General features: G+C 42.3%; 1 protein-coding gene across 2 annotated transcripts in view; it reads right to left on the minus strand.

The window, feature by feature from the left end:
- Positions 1 to 367: 367 nt before the first annotated feature.
- NAAA (N-acylethanolamine acid amidase) overlaps positions 368 to 19,413 on the minus strand; it is a 65,171-nt gene continuing 46,125 nt past the window's right edge. For both annotated transcript variants that reach the window (XM_029598491.1, XM_029598483.1), the window contains exons 9-11: positions 16,553 to 16,581; positions 5,291 to 5,376; positions 368 to 4,586 (exon numbers count right to left, since the gene is read on the minus strand). In XM_029598491.1, the coding sequence (XP_029454351.1) occupies positions 5,298 to 5,376; positions 16,553 to 16,581 (108 nt within the window). In that variant the 3' untranslated portion in view covers positions 368 to 4,586; positions 5,291 to 5,297. The remainder of the gene's footprint in view (positions 4,587 to 5,290; positions 5,377 to 16,552; positions 16,582 to 19,413) is intronic.

A 19,413-nucleotide genomic window follows, 5' to 3' on the forward strand; every position in this document is an offset into this window, starting at 1 on the left:
GGTGCGCACACATGGATGCCCGATTTTATAACATGCGCATGATTATAAAATCGAGGGTCGGTGCGCACAAGGGGGTGCACACGTGTGCATCCTGCATGCACTGACACCCGTGGCCTTCCTCAGTTTCCTCCCAGTCTGCTCCAATTTTGGAGTGAACTGGAAGGGAACTTTACAACCCCCTACACTAACCTCACTTCCCCTTCCCCTAACCTACCTGTCCCCCTAGCCCTAACCTAGCCCCCCTCAAATCTTTATTTTACCTTTTGCACCTGCCTTTGAAAATTGGCCCAGCGCGCGTAAGGCTGGTCAAGCGAGTAACGCTTTGAAAATCCACCCCAAATTATATAGGAGTCAGAAACTCATGGCATTATGGAAAATAAGAATTTATTAGCATTGGAAAAGATAGAAAATTAGCTTTTTATAACTTATAAACAAAAAAATCATAAACCCCCACCTTTTTGACTCAGTTCTCAGTTTAAGCAAATTAGAAATAAGTTCCTAAATTCCCATCCAAATTCCGGCCAGAATATTAGCATATGATTTCTCAGTTCAGTCTCACATGATTTCCAAATATTTTAGATGAAGTTCTCTTCAGTCCAGTTAGATAATAATGCAGTTGCAGGATGGCTCCACGTGAGTAGGCAATCATCTTCCCTCATGGAGAAAATGTCACCAAACCTCACCAAAATATTTAAATTCCCTCTCTAGTCTGAATAAAATCACAACAAATTTTACAATTATTCCCTAAAACTAAGTTTACCTAATACTCATGCAATAAAGATATAATGTGAAGGCACTCTGAATCACCTGGGCCCTACCACACGAACCTGTACTGGGGTGCAGGTAGGGGTTTCGGTGGTGGCTATGCTAGAATTCGTAAAAATGAGGTCAAGTGTGTGGCCTGCTTTATGGGTTGGGAGGTTTATAATTTGTTTGAATCCCATAGCTTCCAGGGAGGAGAGGAAAGCTTCACAGGTGGGGGAAGGTGGGCAGGAGTCCTCATGAAGGTTGATGTCGCCGAGTATGATGGAGGGTTTGTTGAGATCTATGTTATCTACAAACAATTCAATGAGGGGGGATCTGTCGTGTTCTAAGAGACCGGGGGGGGGGGGGGGAGGGGGTATATATTAGGCATATTTGTAGTAATGGGGATTTGAAGAAGCTGAGTTCATATTTGGGGGATATATTGACTGTCTGAGGAGTGAGGTTAAGTTCTTTTTTGGCTGCAAGTAGTATGCCGCCGCCTCCTCTTTTTTTGGGTCTGGATAGTGAGTATATGTCATAAAGATGTGACAGTAATTGGTTTAGTAATGCTATATCAGTGTGTTTGAGCCAGGTGTCTGTGATCACACAGATGTCGAGCTTTGAGTCTAGTAGAAAATCATTGAGTATGTGGGTTTTTTTTATGAGGGATTGTATATTGAATAGAGTCAGTGTGAAGAGTGTGAGTCCTAGGAGTTGTGTAAGGGGAGAGGTCATGATGGGTATAAGGGATCTTGGTTGGAGTGTTTGGACAGGGATAGCGGGTTTTCTATGGTTGCGATATAGGTATTGAATGATAGGGATGGGGAGTGGTTGCATCTTTGTATGAGAGTGGCGGGTGTACTGTGGCGGAGAGGGTAGAGAAGTGATTTGATGCAACGTGTAGAATAGGATTCGAAGGGCAGAAGGGGTGAGGGGGTCAGCAGCTGGAGTGTGTGTCGTACTGGGTTGGTAGGGGTTCAAGAGTAGGTATCAGCGAGGGGGATGTGGAGGGAAAAGGAGGGGCATTAGGGTTTAGGATATTTCCTGCCCTTTTCTAGTCCAGTGTGGTGAGTGTAAGGGGTTGTAATGGTGGCGCGTGGAGGGAACAGGGGTGAGTAGAGGGTCTTTCTGTTATGGCTAGAAATAGAGAGAGAGGAAGCGTATGGGAAGAAGCCTTTCTTTGCCAGGGATGGTAGACGCTACAGGGAGATAGGGTGTCAAGAGACGAGGGTGTTGTAGAGTGGGGGATGTAATTGCCAATAGCGAGGGTCGTGGCACACTCATGTGGCAGCACTAAGGGACGCACGAAGGGGCAGGTCCCTTGGTCGCACTCCTTAGGTGCGTGACACCTGTGGTCGGGGCCTGCCTTAAGAGGGCCAGGCATCTATATGGTACCTTAAAATAAACTTCAGATAAATATAATGCACCCCTGCCATAAAGAACTTACACTAAGGAGGTGCCTGAGGCAGAGGGGCATAATGTGACTTGGCCATGGTCCCAGTGAGCATTAGAAGCAGGATTGAATTCAGGTTTTTTGGCTCCAAGCCCAATTCTAACCAGAGTCACGCTTGCCATAAAATGTATATTTGAATAAAATATTCATGTTTAAAGCACTTGAATTAAACTGGTAAACACGAGTGTCCAGACAGGATAAGAATTGGCTGTTGTATATGTAGCCAATTCTGGGGGAATACACCTGTATTTTTTTTCCTGTCAATTGAAGCATCAACTCTGAGTCTTGTTAGAAGTTCTTGAACTTGCTGTTAAGCAGCCCCAGATAACCTAGGAAGGTTGATAACATCACTGTTTTGATGATCAGGGACAGAATGAGCCTATCATTTTCTTTATATAATGTGTCCTTCAACACTGCTCGGAGAACATAAGAACATAAGAACTGCCAGGTACTACAGGGCATTTGGAAAAGTTCACTATACTATGAGTTAACAAGCTTGGATACCAGATTTAGAAAAAACATGCCTTCTCTCTCATGCACACACAAATTCAGATAAAAATAAAACTATCTAGTGCAGGCTAAGTGCATTTCACCACTGAAACATGGTTACTATAATTATTCATCAGTACAAAAAATATGAATATTTATAGTTATTCTGAAGTCCAGTTATTTGACATCTCAGATAAACATATGACAAATCTGTCCCATGGAGAGATCTATATCTTAGGTAGACAATAATCATTGCACAGTTTTCTTTAGACATTCTCCTCCTTGTGATCCAGGCAAAAGATCATTTTATTGTTATACATCAATTCATTTTCAACCCTCTCACTGTTGAGTAGAGTGGTTTAAGGGGCCACACAGTTCCCAGGATCCTGTCAAAGTCCCGGGCCTCTCTCGCACTCTGCCTTCTCTTCTCACAAGGCAGGGAGGGGGTATGAACCTCCGGGGCCCTTAGTGCGGTGGTGGGAATCATTAACACAGTCGCTTAGTCTCACCCGCTTCTCAAACGCTGATCAATAAATACTCACTGAAGAGAATTTCAATGGAATGGCAAGATGTCCATGAAAAAAGAATCACAGCAAAGAGTTCATAGTGGTGATCAATGAAAAAAAGAATTTACTTTTAGCTTACAAATCAAAACCCAGGCCAATATGGCAAAAATCAGACAGCAGAATAAAAATCAGAACTACAAAAGCTACAGTCTCTTTATCCATGTTCTAAACTCCTCTAGCTCTTTGCTCTCTCCCTGAATCAGTGTCCAGAATACCTTCCCCGTAGAGGGTAGAACCATTTTCCTCCTTAAACATCATAAGCCAGATGAAAAATCTGGCCAAAAGGCAAAAAATCCTCCTAGCTGCAAAAACTGTAAACTTCAAATTTCCCCAAATCCATCAGTCCTCTGTCCCACAACCTACTGCGTAATAGGGTCCAATCCCTCCAGACTCACTGTTGGCAACTGGTCCAAACTTACTGGATACAAACCTCTTCTCCAAAAGTCTCCTCTCTCCCAGTAATCTCTGCCCACTGGTGGCTGGTCGCAGGATGAGACCAGTGAAAAAACTCCAGCCCTTCCAGGGAGGTTGCCACTGACCCTCCTATTAGTGATCCTAATCCTCAAACCTCAGAATTCCTCCACTGGAAAGCTGGAAGCCCGCCAAAAAAACACTTCTCCTATTTGATAAACCATTGAAGATAAGTCGCTATCGGAGAGCTTCTCCTCCACCCACAGCTTCTCTGCAAGAGCTTGCAATTGAGAATGTTCACCCACATTATACACAGCCAAGACAGCCCAAAAGGGGGAAGATCCCCAAAACATCTCCAACATGGTACAAAAAAGGGCAATGTTTAGTGCGGGATGCGAGAGCCGCGTCATACATTGGTTGAGTTGCATACTAATATTAAGAAGCAATAACAGTACAAAATAAACTTTGCCTATGTATCAAAGAGCTCTGGTAGAAAACTAGTCTTTGTGATGTAAGAATATCATAACACCTTATCATAAAGAGATCAAAGTGTTAAACTTAGGGAACTATAAAATGTCACTCCCTTTCCTCATCTCCCCATCAGCAAAATGAAATGATTTACTGCCCCTCCAGGCATCCCTGTATGTTGTATCCCAATCAGACCCTACTGGCTAAGCCTAAGACTGTGACCCTGGCAGTGCTTTTTATTGAAGACTGCAAAGGACATCCAAATTGTGATTTTTGATCTCACTAATGAATCTGACTCATCACTGGCAAAAGAGAATTCTGTGATATTGCTATGTCTTAAGTATTAGTGAAAATAGTCCCAAAAAATCATTTGAAAAAGAATAATTCTAGTGCATTTTTTAAAAGGAGCTCTTAACAGCTTGTCTTGGAATATTCTCAGTTCTCATTTGCTGTATCTGCAAGAAAAGAAAAAAAATAATTGGATTGGCAGGATATACTGCATGACAAAGTCTCCATGAATCCACCCTATATTCCGAATACCACACAAGTACAACCCAGACACCCATTCCTGCCTACACTCACACAATGAACATACCCTACATACATGTTTCACTGGACACTTAGCTGATCTTACAGACAGGGGCATGCATAACCCTCCTGTCATGAAGAAATTGTGAGCCCTCTGGGGACAGGGAAATACCTACAATACCTGAATGTAATCCCCCTTTGAGCTACCAATGAAAAGGCATAAGCTAAATAAATAAATAATAGTGTCTGTAGTTTGTGCAGATATGTTGCTTTGCTAGTTCCACAGCATGTATAAATACAGAGAAGGTGGCAATTATTCTTTAATACCTCTGAATCAGATAAGCAACCATGGGCAGGGCTCTAACACCCAATTGCAGAACAGAATCAGAGGATTTTGGCCTAGTGGTTATATTTCTGGACCCAGATGCAGAATTCCTAGGCTATGAACTAGGCTCCTCTCTGCCACTGTGTGACACTGGGCAAGTCACTTTCTTTCCTTCCTGCATTCAGGAGCAGTTGAAAAGATTGAATCTGGCTTTGCCCAGTTAACCAAGTCTCTTTCACAACATGTGAAAGGAAAGCATAACTGCTTGTGATCAGCAGCCCTGTTGTTTCCCCTTAGAGCTCTTACTTCTGTCTCACATGTGGTCTCTCCTGATCCGTGTCAAATACCAGTCTGGGTAGGCAGCACTCATTATTGTTGTGTATATTGTACAACTGGAAAAAAACAAGACACAATGAATATGACAGCAGAGTCAAAAATAAAATACTGCAACATATCATCTAATTAATTTACCTGTCAGACACAGATTAAGAACATAAGAACATGCCATAATGGGTCAGACCAAGAGTCCATCAAGCCCAGCAACCTGTTTCCAACAGTGGCCAATCCAGGCCACAAGAACCTGGCAAGTACCCAAAAACTAAGTCTATTCCATGTTACCGTTGCTAGTAATAGCAGTGGCTATTTTCTAAGTCAACAATTAATAGCAGGTAATGGACTTCTCCTCCAAGAACTTATCCAATCCTTTTTTAAACACAGCTATACTAACTGCACTAACCAGATCCTCTGGCAACAAATTCCAGAGTTTAATTGTGCGTTGAGTGAAAAAGAACTTTCTCCAATTAGTTTTAAATGTGCCACATGCTAACTTCATGGAGTGCCCCCTAGTCTTTCTATTATCTGAAAGAGTAAATAACAGATTCACATCTACCTGTTCTAGACCTCTCATGATTTTAAACACCTCTATCATATTCCCCCTCAGCCGTCTCTTCTCTAAGCTGAAAAGTCCTAACCTCTTTAGTCTTTCCTCATAGTGGAGCTGTTCCATTCCCCTTATCATTTTGGTCGCCCTTCTCTGTACCTTCTCCATCGCAATTATATCTTTTTTGAGATGCAGCGACCAGAATTGTACTCAGTATTCAATGTGCGGTCTCACCATGGAGCGATACAGAGGCATTATGACATTTTCCGTTTTATTCACCATTCCCTTTCTAATAATTCCCAACATTCTGTTTGCTTTTTTGACTGCCGCAGCACACTGAACCGACGATTTCAATGTGCTATCCACTATGACACCTAGATCTCTTTCTTGGGTTGTAGCACCTAATATGGAACCCAACACTGTGTAATTATAGCATGGGTTATTTTTCCCTATATGCATCACCTTGCACTTATCCACATTAAATTTCATCTGCCATGTTGATGCCCAATTTTCCAGTCTCACAAGGTCTTCCTGCAATTTATCACAATCTGCTTGTGATTTAACTACTCTGAACAATTTTGTATCATCTGCAAATTTGATTATCTCACTCGTATTTCTTTCCAGATCATTTAAAAATATATTGAAAAATAAGGGTCCCAATACAGATCCCTGAGGCACTCCACTGCCCATTCCCTTCAATTGAGAAAATTGTCCATTTAATCCTACTCTCTGTTTCCTGTCTTTTAGCCAGTTTGCAATCCACGAAAGGACATCACCACCTATCCCATGACTTTTTACTTTTCCTAGGAGCCTCTCATGAGGAACTTTGTCAAACGCCTTCTGAAAATCCAAGTATCCTACATCTACCGGTTCACCTTTATCCACATGTTTATTAACTCCTTCAAAAAAGTGAAGCAGATTTGTGAGGCAAGACTTGCCTTGGGTAAAGCCATGCTGACTTCTGTACCAGCCAAGTAGAAACTGCACAGATGTCAATATTCAAAGCCATTTAGACAGATAACTCACATTATCCGTCTAAATGGCAAGGATTTGAATATTTAGCCACTTATCTTCTAGCCGGCTTTTTTTAAAAAGCCATTCTGGTGGCATTTCAGGGAGGGTTTAGTTATCTGGGTAACCTGTCTGATTTTCAAATCTATCCGCCTAAGGCCTATATTCATCAATAATGTATGGTAACGCATGCATTATCCAAAAAGGGGCATGTTTATGGAAATTGGTAAGTTATCGCTTCGCATAGGTATTATCGCATGGTGTGATAAACTTAGTGCACCCTGCGATAATTCCTATTTTTTTTTAGAGAGATTTACTACAAGACCCTCATAGTAGTTAAATACTTATATCTCTATAGGAGGGGTGGTATAGGGTTTAGGGGCCAGGTTCGCATGTAGACTGATACGTACATCTTGGTGAAGATCTGACATCATTTGGAGTGAGGAAAGTCTCACAAAGTTTAAATTTCTATTATGTTCTCCCACCCTAGCTTGATGGACTCTATAACAGGGTACCATCAAGCTAGGGTGAGAGAACATGGTACAAAATTTCATCTTTTTGAGACTTTCCTCACTCCAAATGATGTCAAATCTTCACCAAGGTGTACTGTGCTGTTCGCAAGTATCACTCTACATGCGAACCTGGCCCCTAAACCCTATACTATCACTAACACCTCACCTCGACCTATCAGGTGGCCCTCCTATAGAGATATAAATAGGTGCACACAGTGAGGCCCTCCCCACAGGCTCTCGCACTCTCTTACTCCACTCCTCCTCCCTCCTTCACCACCCCCCCCCCCCCCCAAGCCCTGAAATTGTCTGGTGTGGCGGATAACTTGCTACTTAACCAGATATCTTCAAAAGCTATCCAGCTAAGTAGCACTGTAAACATTTTTTAAAAAGAAAGAAAAGAGCCTGTGGCTTGAGTATCTCAATTTCTCAACCTATTTTAATAGATGGCCCTGCTAGGCAGTGCACCCCCAATGCCTTCTAAATCAGTAAAAAGTGTTGTGGTGGTCACCCCACCACCCTTTCCCCATTTTGAATCATAACTTGCAATATGGCTCCTTTCCCCCCCCCCCCCCCCCCCCCCAGAATCTCTCCTACCCACCCACCCGCAGTCTCAACTGGCCAGCCACGTACCCTTCCACCACCCTCCATTCCATCCCCCTGATACCAAAGCAACACTCCTGCCAGGATAAAGGTCTAAATTCACCTGCTGCCTGCGATCCAGCTGCTGCTTCTGTCAGAAGCATTGCTAGAAGCGTAAACTCCCAGCAGTTTATGCTTCCGGTACTAACAGAGTAAGTCGCCGGTTAAGAAGCAAATTATCCGGCCATACAAGGCCGGATAAATTTAGACCTAGCCAGCCATATTCAAAAAGCTGGCCATTTAGTTTTAAAGTTATCTGGCTAAAGGTGAGCAGTTCATTTTAGCCAAGTATATTTGGTGGGACCTTTATCCTGCTGAATATCTGGGACAAGCGTTATTCAACTAACTTTTGCCAGATAATTTGTCCACTAAATGGCTTACTGAATATGAGCCCCAAGATGACTGAGGCTTTTAGGGTTCCCAGTACATAAAAATAAAATAAAATAAGGTCCTCAGACTGAATCCAATCCTATCTGTACAGAATATCAAATTCCATTAGAAAAGTGATAGACCGCACAGTGGTTATGTGGAAATATTAACAAATCAGGCAATTGCAAGGGGCAACCAAATGCGGCCCTTACTAATTTGTTTTACCCTGTACTAATTTGGCAACAGTGGCCTCCACACGCCTGGTTGCCAATAATGATGCCAGTGTAGGCAGGTGCGTCTGTGAGTCTTGGCACTTCCCAGTTGGGAGGTGATTTTTTTTTTTTTTATAAAACTGGGGTGTCCATTTTCAGAGAGTCAGAAGATTCCAGAGGAAAAAAGGGGTCTGGAGTCAACCTTAGCAAAGGGATGAGGCTATGAGTGTCCCTCCTTGCAGAGAGCACTTGAAAGTGTCTTTCCCTCCACAGGAGCACTGAGAGGAGCAGATCATCTTGCTGGTGGCTGAAGAAAATTGGTAAGAATTGCTTTGGGAATTTTAGAACTTTTTTGGAGAGAGGTCAACTATTGGGGTATATTCTTTATAAAAAGAAATCCAAAAGGTAGGAAAATGCTTAGAGTTTGTGTATCTTTGTCTTTTCCTCCCTCCCACCCCTTTCCCATTACCCCAAGCTCATCCTTTGATTTATAGGCACATTCAAAATCAGTCAGCCTTTTAATCTAAAACACAGGATTGCCCCAGCTCTTATCAAGAGTTTAATTATCCCGTTGCAGGTCACTACCAGATTAATTAGTGAATATAACAATACATTTAAAGGACTGTTATTTACACATTCCTACTCCCTTAGCAACCTAAATTTAACTAAGAACACAACAACATTTAAGATGAAGGCAGCAATCCAGCAGCAAGAGGGGAGCCTTCCAATCTGCTGCATCAAATGTCACATGTATGAATTTTTTTACCCGCCAGTGAGAGGTTGTATGTGTGCACCCGGTGCAAAGAGCTCCTGGCTCTCTGTGAACAAGTCCAATCTTTGGAGGCTAGAGTGCAGATCTGGAGGAGCTGAGGCAGACAGAGAGGTATATAGATGAGACCTTCAGGGATACAGTAGCCAAGTCACAACACCAGTCTGGCAGCCCTGCTGCTGCCTTGGATCAGAAAGTTCTCCTGATCGGAGAGCATCAGCCTGGTTCAGCAGGAAATGATCCTGTAGCAAGGACCCGCTCACCAGAAAATGCCCTGTCCTCTCGCACTGAGGATGTGTCTCCCAAGGCTACAAACCAAGAGGGAAGGGTTAGGTCGGCCGTCATAGTTGGTGATTCGATTATTAGGAATGTAGATGGCTGAGTACTGGTGGGCATGAGGATCACCTGGTAACTTGCCTACCTGGTGCGAAGGTGGCGGGTAGGATTATAGACAGTGCTGGGGAGGAGCCAGCTGTCATGGTACATGTGGGCACCAACGACAAAGGAAAATGTGGGAGGGAGGTTCTGGAAGCCACATTTAGGCTCTTAGGTAGAAAGCTGAAATCCAGAACCTCCAGGGTAGCATTCTCTGAAATGCTTCCTAGTCAACGTGCAGGTCCTGAAAGGCAGGCAGAGCTCCAGAGACTCAATGCATGGATGAAACGATGGTGCAAGGAAGAGGGATTCAGTTTTGTAAGGAACTGGGGAACATTTTGGGGAACATAAGAAATTGCCAAGCTGGGTCAGACCAAGGGTCCATCAAGCCCAGCATCCTGTTTCCAACAGAGGCCAAACCGGGCCACAAGAACCTGACAAGTACCCAAACATTAAGAAGTTCCCATGCTACTGATGCCAGTAATAGCAGAGGCCATTTCCTAAGTCAACTTGATTAATAGCAGTTAATGGAATTCTCCTTGAAGAACTTATCCAAACCTTTTTTAAACCCAGCTACACTAACTGCTGTAACCACATCCTCTGGCACAGATTCCAGAGCTTAATTGTGCATTAAATGAAAAAGAATTTTCTTCAATTAGTCTTAAATGTGCTACTTGCTAACCTCATGGAGTGCCCCTAGTCCCTTCTATTATCCGAAAGTGTAAATAACCAATTCCCATCTACTCGTTTCAAGACCTCTCATGATTTTAAAGACCTCTATCATATCCCCCCTCAGCTGTCTCTTCTCCAAGCTGAACAGCCCTAACCTCTTCAACCTTTATCATTTTGGTTGCCCTTCTCTGTACCTTCTCCATTGCAACTATATTTTTTTGAGATGCGGCGACCAGAATTGTACACAGTATTCAAGGTGCGGTCTCACCATGGAACGATATAGAGGCATAATGACATTTTCCATTTTATTAACTGTTCCCTTCCTAATAATTTCTAACATTCTGTTTGCTTTTTTGAGTGCTGCAGCGCACTGAGTCAACGACTTCAAAGTATTATCCACTATGATGCCTACATCTTTTTCCTGGTTGGTAGCCCCTAATATGGAACCTAACATCGTGTAACTACAGCAAGGGTTATTTTTCCCCTATATGCAACACCTTGCACTTGTCCACATTAAATTTCATCTGCCATTTGGATGCACAATCTTCCAGTCTCGTAAGGTCCTCGTGCAATGTATCACAATCCACTTGTGATTTAACTATTCTGAATAATTTTGTATCATCTGCAAATTTGATAACCTCACTCATCATATTCCTTTCCAGATCATTTATAAATATATTGAAAAGCACTGGTCCAAGTGCAGATCCCTGAGGCACTCCACTGTTTATCCTTTTCCACTGAGAAAATTGACCATTTAATCCTACTCTCTGTTTCCTGTCCTTTAACCAGTTTGTAATCCACGAAAGGACATCGCCTTCAATCCCATGACTTTTTAGTTTTCTTAGAAGCCTCTCATGAGGAACTTTGTCAAACACCTTCTGAAAATCTAAGTATACTATATCTACTGGTTCACCTTTATCCACATGTTTATTAACCTCTTCAAAAAAATGAAGCAGATTTGTGAGGCAAGACTTCCTCTGGGTAAATCCATGTTGACTGTGTTTCATTAAACCATGTCTTTCTATATGCGCTGTGATTTTGATCTTTAGAATAGTTTCCACTATTTTTCCTGGCATGAAGTCAGGCTCAATGGTCTATAGTTTCCCTGCTTGCCCCGGAGCCCTTTTTAAATATTGGGATTACATTGGCCATCCTCTAGTCTTCAGGTACAATGGATGATTTTAATGATAGGTTACAAATTTTAACTAATAGATCTGAAATTTCATTTTTGAGTTCCTTCAGAACCCTGGGATGCATTCCATCCGGTCCAGGTGATTTGTTACTCTTTAGTTTGTCAATCTGGCCTACTACATCTTCTAGGTTCACAGTGATTTTGATCAGTTCATCTGACTCATCATACTTGAAAACCACCTCCGTAACTGGTATCTCCCCAACATCTTCATTAGTAAATACAGAAGGGACTGGCTACTGGCTACACCATAACCAGGGTGGAAATAGGCCGCTTGCGTTAACCTTTGCAAAGGAGCTAAAGCAGCTTTTAAACTAAATCAAAGGGGAAAGCAGTCACTCAGCAGTGCATGATTTGGAGAGATATACCTTTGAAGGATACTAATTAAGCAGTAGAGTTCGGGCATCCCAACCGAGAGGTTCCAATAAAAGCAAATGTAGTCCTTGTGCATATAAGTGAAGAATCACCTGAGCTAAAAGATTTTAAATTATCCCTGTCAACTGAAAAACAGAATGTTAATACAAACAAAAAACATACTTTGAAATGTTTGTATGCCAATGCCAGAAGTCTAAAAAGTAAGTTGGGAAAGTTAGAATGTATAACAGTGAATGATGACAGACTTAATCGGCATGTCAGAGACATTGTGAAAGGAGGATAACCAATGGGATAATGCTATACCAGGGTACAAATTATATCACAATGATATAGAGGAGCAACTTTGTGGTGGTGATGGTGAGGGGGTGGCACTTTATGTCCGGGATGGCAGAGAGTCCAACTGGATAAAGATCCTACAAGAGACTAAATACATAATCAAATCTTTATGGGTAGAAATCTCTTATGTACTTGCGAAAAGTATAACGATAGAAATATTCTGCCATCCACCTGTCCAAACGATGAGGCGGACAATGAAATGCTAAGAGAAATTAGGGAAGCTAACCAAATTGGTAGTATAGTAATAATCGGAGATTTCAATTACCCCAATTTTGACTGGGTAAATATAACATTAGGACATGCTAGAGAGAGAAAGTTCCTGGATGGACTGGTTCAGGATCCAATGAGAGAGGGAGCTATTTTAGATCTCTTAGTGGAGTGCAGGAATTGGTGAGAGAGGTAATGGTGGTGGGGCCACTTGGAAATAGTGATCATAGCATGATCAATTTGAATTAATGACTGTAAGGGGGGACTATACGTAAATCCATGACTTGAGCACTAGATTTTCAAAAGGGAAACTTTGATAAAATGAGAAAAATAGTTAAACTGAAATGTGCAGCTACAAAGGTTAAGAGTGTACAACAGGCATGGACATTGCTAAAAAATACCATCTTAGAAGCACAGTCCGGATGTATTCCACACATGAAGAAAAGTTGAAGGAAGGCCAGACGATTGCCGGCATGGTTAAAAGATGAGGTGAAAGAGGTTATTTTAGCAAAAAGATCTTCCTTCAAAAACTGGAAGGAGGATCCATCTGAAGAAAGTAGGAAAAAGAATAAGCATTGGCAAGTTAAATATAAAACATTGCTAAAACAGGCTAAGAGAGAATTTGAAAAAAAGTTGGCCATACAGGCAAAAACTCATAACAACATTTTAAAAAATATATATCGAAAGCAGGAAGCCTGCAAGGGAGTCGGTTGGACCGTTAGACGATCAAGGGATTAAAGGGGCACTTAGGGAAAATAAAGCCATTGTGCAAAGACTAAATGAATTCTTTGCTTCGGTGTTTACAGTTGAGGATATTGGGGAGATACCCGTTCCGGAGACAGTTTTCAAGAGTGACAATTCAGATGAACTGAACCAAATCAAGGTGAACCTGGAACATGTAATAGGCCAGACTGACTAACTGAAGAGTAGTACATCATCTGGACCAAATGATATACACACCAGGGTTCTGAAAGAACTATAAAAAATGAAATTTCAGACCTATTACAAGTCATTTGAAACCTATCATTACAATTGTCTGTTGTACTGAAGACTGGAAGGTAGCAAATGTAACCCCGATATTTTAAAAGGGATCAAGAGGTGATCTGGGAAAATATAGACCGGTAAGCCTGACTTCAGTGCCTGGAAAAATCATGGAAACTGTTATAAAGAATAAAATCAGAGAACATTTAGATAGACATGGTTTAATGGGACACAGCCAGCATGAATTTACCCAAGGGAAGACTTGTTTCACAAATCTGCTACATTTTCTGAAGGGGTGAATAAACATATGGATAAAGGTGAACCAGTAGATGTGGGTATTTGGATTTTCAGAAGGTATTTGACAAAGTCCCTCATGAGAGGCTTCTAAGAAAACTAAAATGTCATGAGTTAGGAGATGATGTCCTTTCATGGATTACAAACTGGTTAAAAGACAGGAAACAGAGATAGGATTAAATGGTCTATTTTCACAGTGGAAAAAGGTAAATAGTGGAGTGCCTCAGGGATCTGTACTTGGATCAGTGCTTTTCAATATATTTATAAATGATCTGGAAAGGGATATGATGAGTGATGTGATCAAATTTGCAAATGAGACAGAATTATTCAGAGAAGTTCAATCACAAATGGATTGTGATAAATTGTAGGAGGATTTTGTAAGACTGGCAGATTAGGCGTCCAAATGGCAGATGAAATTTAATGTGGACAAGTGCAAGGTGATGCATATAGGGAAAAATAACCCTTGCTGTAGTTACACAATGTTAGGTTCTATCTTAGCAGTTACCACCCAGGAAAGCGATCTGGGGGTCATAGTGGATAATACATTGAAATAGTTGGCCCAGTGTGCTGTGGTGATCAAAAAAGCAAACAGAATGTTAGAAATTATTAAGAAGGGAATGGCAAATAAAATGGTGGATGTCATAATGCCTCTTTATTGCTCCATGGTGAGACCGCCTCCTGAATATTGTGTGCAATTCTGGTCGCCACATCTCAAAAAAGATATAGATGCACTGGAGAAAGTGCAGAAAAGGACAACCAAAATGATGAATGGCATGGAATGGCTGCCCTATGAGGTAAGGCTAAGGAAATTAGGGCTGTTCAGTTTTGAGAAGCGACGACTGAGGGGGGATATAATAGCAGTCTACAAAATCATGAAAGGACTTGAACAAGTTAATGCAAATTGGTTACTTACTCTCTCGGATAATAGGAGGACTAGGGGGCACTCTGGGAAGTTAACAAGTAGTTCATTAAAAACAAATCAAAGAAAATTCTTTTTCACTCAGCGCATAGTTAAGCTCTGGAATTCACTGCCAGAGGATGTGGTTACAGCAGTTAGTGTAGCTGGGTTTTAAAAAGGTTTGGATAAGTTCCTAAAGGAAAAATCCATAAACTGCTATTAATTAATAAGCAATAGTAATTTGTGATCTATCTAATGTTTGGGTACTTGCCAGGTACTTGTGACTTGGATTGGCCACTGTTGGAAACAGGATAGTGGGCTTGATGGACCTTTGGTCTGACCCAGTATTGCAATTCTTATGTTCAGAGGGATTATTTGGAAAAGTTTGAAGAATCAGTTCAAAAAAGAAACTATCTGCTAGAGGAACATCCTATAGAGTTGCTGATTGACTAAAGGTTTCAGCTAGATACTCATTTGAGTTTGAGAAATAGGGAGAAGTCACAGAATAGAAGGAAGGTGAGCTGCAACCCAAATAGTTACTGGAGAAGCACTGGGAGAGGAATGTCCCTTCCCTATTGAGCTTATATCAAAGTCTGATACTGTGAAAGAGAGATGTTTCTTTGCACTTTGGACTTTATTTTTCTGAACTGCTTGGTGCACTAGCCATTGGTGTGTCAATCTTGACGTTGTTTTACCTGCCATTAGTTCTAGTAAGGCTTACTTTGAACTGCAATTTTGGAGTCTGAATGGTGATTTTTGGAGTGACTTGACTGGTGTGCAGAAGACCCCGAGATGTCATGGGCCTGTGCTGGTCCATAAACTTCCCAATGAGTCCTTGTGCCCAAGACCTGACGTGGTTGGGCGCAACACATAAAAACACCCAGTCTGAATAAAACTTTCGTTTGCAAACATACACTATATAAACTTGTTTTAATTAATTTATGAATATATAGGGGGCCTATGCACTAAAAGTTAGCCATTTAGCATGCACAAAAAATTAGCATGCTATGCGCTGGGACGGTATCTTTCAAACTGGTATGGGTGCACACCTACGTTGGCCCATGCCCAGGGATGCAGTCATTTTATAACATGCGCGCATATGTACGCATGTTATAAAATAGCCTGGCCGCACGCAAATCCTGCTTCTACCATGTAAATAGGGTGATTTCTAAAGTAGCGTGCGCTGACGCCATTCCCAGTTTTACTAGTTCGTCCCCAGTTCGCCAAATTAAGAGATAAGTCCTCCCATCCCCCTGGTTTGATAGCCTTTACTTCCTCCGTTAGCCCTGATCCTTAAAAGCCTGCAGATCTGCCTAGTTTTCTTTAAATTTTAACTTACACAGCATCCATAGCAGAAGTTAAGTTACACGGCAGAAAATCTCGGTGCGTGCACCAGGTCACATTCATTTTTTACGTGCACATCTCAGGCTCATGCCCCGCCCCTTTTTGAAAACTTTTGAGTTGTGAATGCTGTGGCACGTACCTGGACACTTACAAGAATACCGTCAGCACGCACAAGCCCGACTTATTTGTGCACGCCCCAACTGATGCGCGTGTCAGGCTTTTAAAATTCACCTCTAAGGCACTAGTGTCCCCAGTTATTCAGTGGGTACATACTAATTAAAGACAGTCCAAGTGTTAAACATGCTAGCAAGGCAAATACATTAACTTGTAACACTAATGGGAGACCATGCCTTTGAGACCTTCCTCAGCTCACACTTTCAACCCCAAAATCAAGGGGCCTGTGTGGCTTGATCTTCCTCACACTCTCTCAAGGCTGACAGCAGCACAGGGAATAAAAATGGAAAAAAAACAAAACAAAAAAAAAAATTAAGGATAATCTACTTACTTGTTTAAAACAGGTTTTACTGACAAGACCTATATTTAAAAACAAAAATATGTTAGTATCTGTTTCAGAAGGGTTCTCAGATACAGGCCCGTGATAAAAATAAGCTATATTCACAATATATGTATTGTTGATAAAGAAACTGCATAATACTATGTGCATATTTGAAATAGCATGTGATATGTAATCATGGGGAAGCCAATAATCAGCGACCTATCCAGCTAAGTGGTGGCCTCTGAACATCCAGCTAAGTTCAGTCTGAAATCACCATCTCTATTTCTCAGGGCAAGTTACTGCATGCTGCCTGGGGACAAGGCAGAACACAGCGGTATTGGAATGACCAAGTTCAGTTTAATGCAACCACTGTAATGTCACTGAATTTTGCATATTGACTTGCCAGTTTTAACGTGGATTGGTATAGGGCCCCTTATACAATGAACGCAGTCCTTCATAATTAAAAAAAATATAAAAACCTGTAAAGCTAATTTGTATTCCTTTTTTGTAATCAAATGTCTCTTTTGGCACTAAGCCTGCATACCAAGTTCATTCTTAGTAGACTGAGTGAAACTACTGAGCTATACTGTTTCAAAATTAAGGGGCAGATTTTAAAAGCCCTATGCGTGTAAATTCAGAAGGATTTACACACGTAGGGCGGTTACGCGCACCAAGCCTATTTTTAAAGGCCCGGCGGCACGTGTAAAGTCCCGGGACATGTGTAAGTCGGAGGGCTTGAAAAAATGGGCAGTCCAGGGGCAGGGCGTGGCCAGAGGCCTCTACAAGGCTGCTGGGCCGGGGAATCGCGCGCTGGCAGTTGGCCGGTGCACGCAAGCCTCTATCAGGCGTAACTTCTGAGATAAAGGTATGGGGTTTTGTTCTTTTCGGGCCAGAGGGCGGGACAGGTAGGGGAAGGGGAAGCGGAGTTGCTTACCTGTAACAGGTGTTCTCACAGGACAGCAGGATGTTAATCCTCACAAATAGGTGACATCACAGGATGGAGCCCAATCACGGAACACTTGTCAAAGTTTTTTTTTTTTTGTTTTTTTTTAATATATTCCACTTTTTGCACTTTTTTCAGCGCTTCAAAGTGGATTACATTCAGGTACTGTAGGTATTTCCCTATCCCCAGAGGACTTACAATCTAAGTTTGTACCTGAGGCAATGGAGGGTAAAGTGACACCCAAGGTCACAAGGAGCGACAGCAGGACTTGAACCCTGGTCTCCTGGTTTGTAGCCCACAGCTCTAACCACTAGGCTACTACTCTAGAACTTTGACCGGCACCTACTGGGCATGCCCAGCATAGCACTTATCCTGCATCCAGCAGGGGTCCCTCTTCAGTCTCGTCTTATAGTAAAAAGTACGTGTGAAAAATAAAATAAGAAAATGTAAGCGAACCCAACTCCACGGGGTGGTGGGCGGGTTTTGTGAGGACTAACATCATGGTCGATGGAGTCAGGGGTTTTGAACGAAAAAGAAATTCCATCCTTTCTCAGCGGGCTTTACGGACCTTCGGCGTCATTTGAGCACATTTGGTGCAAGTTAGGTATCATGGCTGGACCCCAAGCACAATACACAAACTCTGTGCGGGTCTGTGATGAACATTGTCCGAGGACAATTGGGGCATCGATGAAAACCCGACGCCATGGCTTCGACAAATATTTAGCCGCGGTGCGGTCGATGGCCAGTAGGCCCCGAAGGGAAAATTCTACAGGAATCGACTGCAAACGAGGGTAAAGCCTTACCTTTCGACCATGGAGTACGGATATCAATAGGGGGACCCCTATGGGGTAGAATTTTTTGAAAATTTTTAAAGAAGTTCCGTGAGGAAAATTCCTGTCAGGAATCTCTAGAGAGCTCCTTAACCCACGTGGCTACTGCTGTGCGGAAAAAAAAGAGACTGAAGGTAGACTCCCTGCTGGATGCAGGGTTAGTGCTATGCTGGGCATGTCCAGTAGGTGCCAGCCAAAGTTCTAGAAACTTTGACAAAAGCGTTCCGTGATTGGGCTCCATCCTGTGATGTCACCCATGTGTGAGGACTACCATCCTGCTTGTCCTGTGAGAAAGGAAAGTTCCCTCCGAGGCTACTCTGATTTCGGAGCGGCCTCGGAGGGAACGGGGAAAGCCAGCTGCTCTCCCCGGGAGCTTGGCGTGCGCAAGGTGCACTAGTGTGCACCCACTTGCTCACGTCGACCCCCTGATTTTATAGCGCGCACGAATGTACACCGCGCGCGTACCTTTTAAAATCTGCCCCTCAATGCACTAGTTTGAAAGCTTCACTGACCAGAATAAGGATGTTAAAATCAGACAAAAGCTTGTCTGTTAAGCAATTTGATTCCCAAGCCTGTCCTCAGGATACTACAACCAGTAGTGTTGTCAGGATATCTACAATGAAAATGCATGAGATAAACTTGCAAAAACTGGGTTTCTGAGATTTACAAAAACAACTTATGCATATTTATTATGGATATTCTGAAAACCCAACTGGCTGTATGTATATGTGTGTGTTTGTCCACTTTCTATACTAGGGATTCTCAAATCTAGTCTTTGAGAGCTGTAAAACAGATCTGGATTTCAGGATGACCACACTATGCAAATTAGCCTTGTTCTTAGACTACCTGCATGGAAATACATCTGATGAACATTCAGTGTGGATATACTTAAAACCAGACCTATTTGTGGCCCTCACCAAGAAGTCCTGGTTCTATACACAATGAGGGCAATTTTTGGTGATCCATTTACACACTGAGTGGCTAAAGAAAGAGCCCTGGTATGCAAAAGTAGCTATGTCTAGCCACTCTGCAGGGGAAACATTTTCAAAAGTTCAGATCTAACTGGCTAATTCCCTAATGTTAGCCAGCTAGACCCT

Source organism: Rhinatrema bivittatum, chromosome 1 (genome assembly GCF_901001135.1).
Source record: "Rhinatrema bivittatum chromosome 1, aRhiBiv1.1, whole genome shotgun sequence".
Lineage (NCBI taxonomy): Eukaryota > Metazoa > Chordata > Amphibia > Gymnophiona > Rhinatrematidae > Rhinatrema > Rhinatrema bivittatum.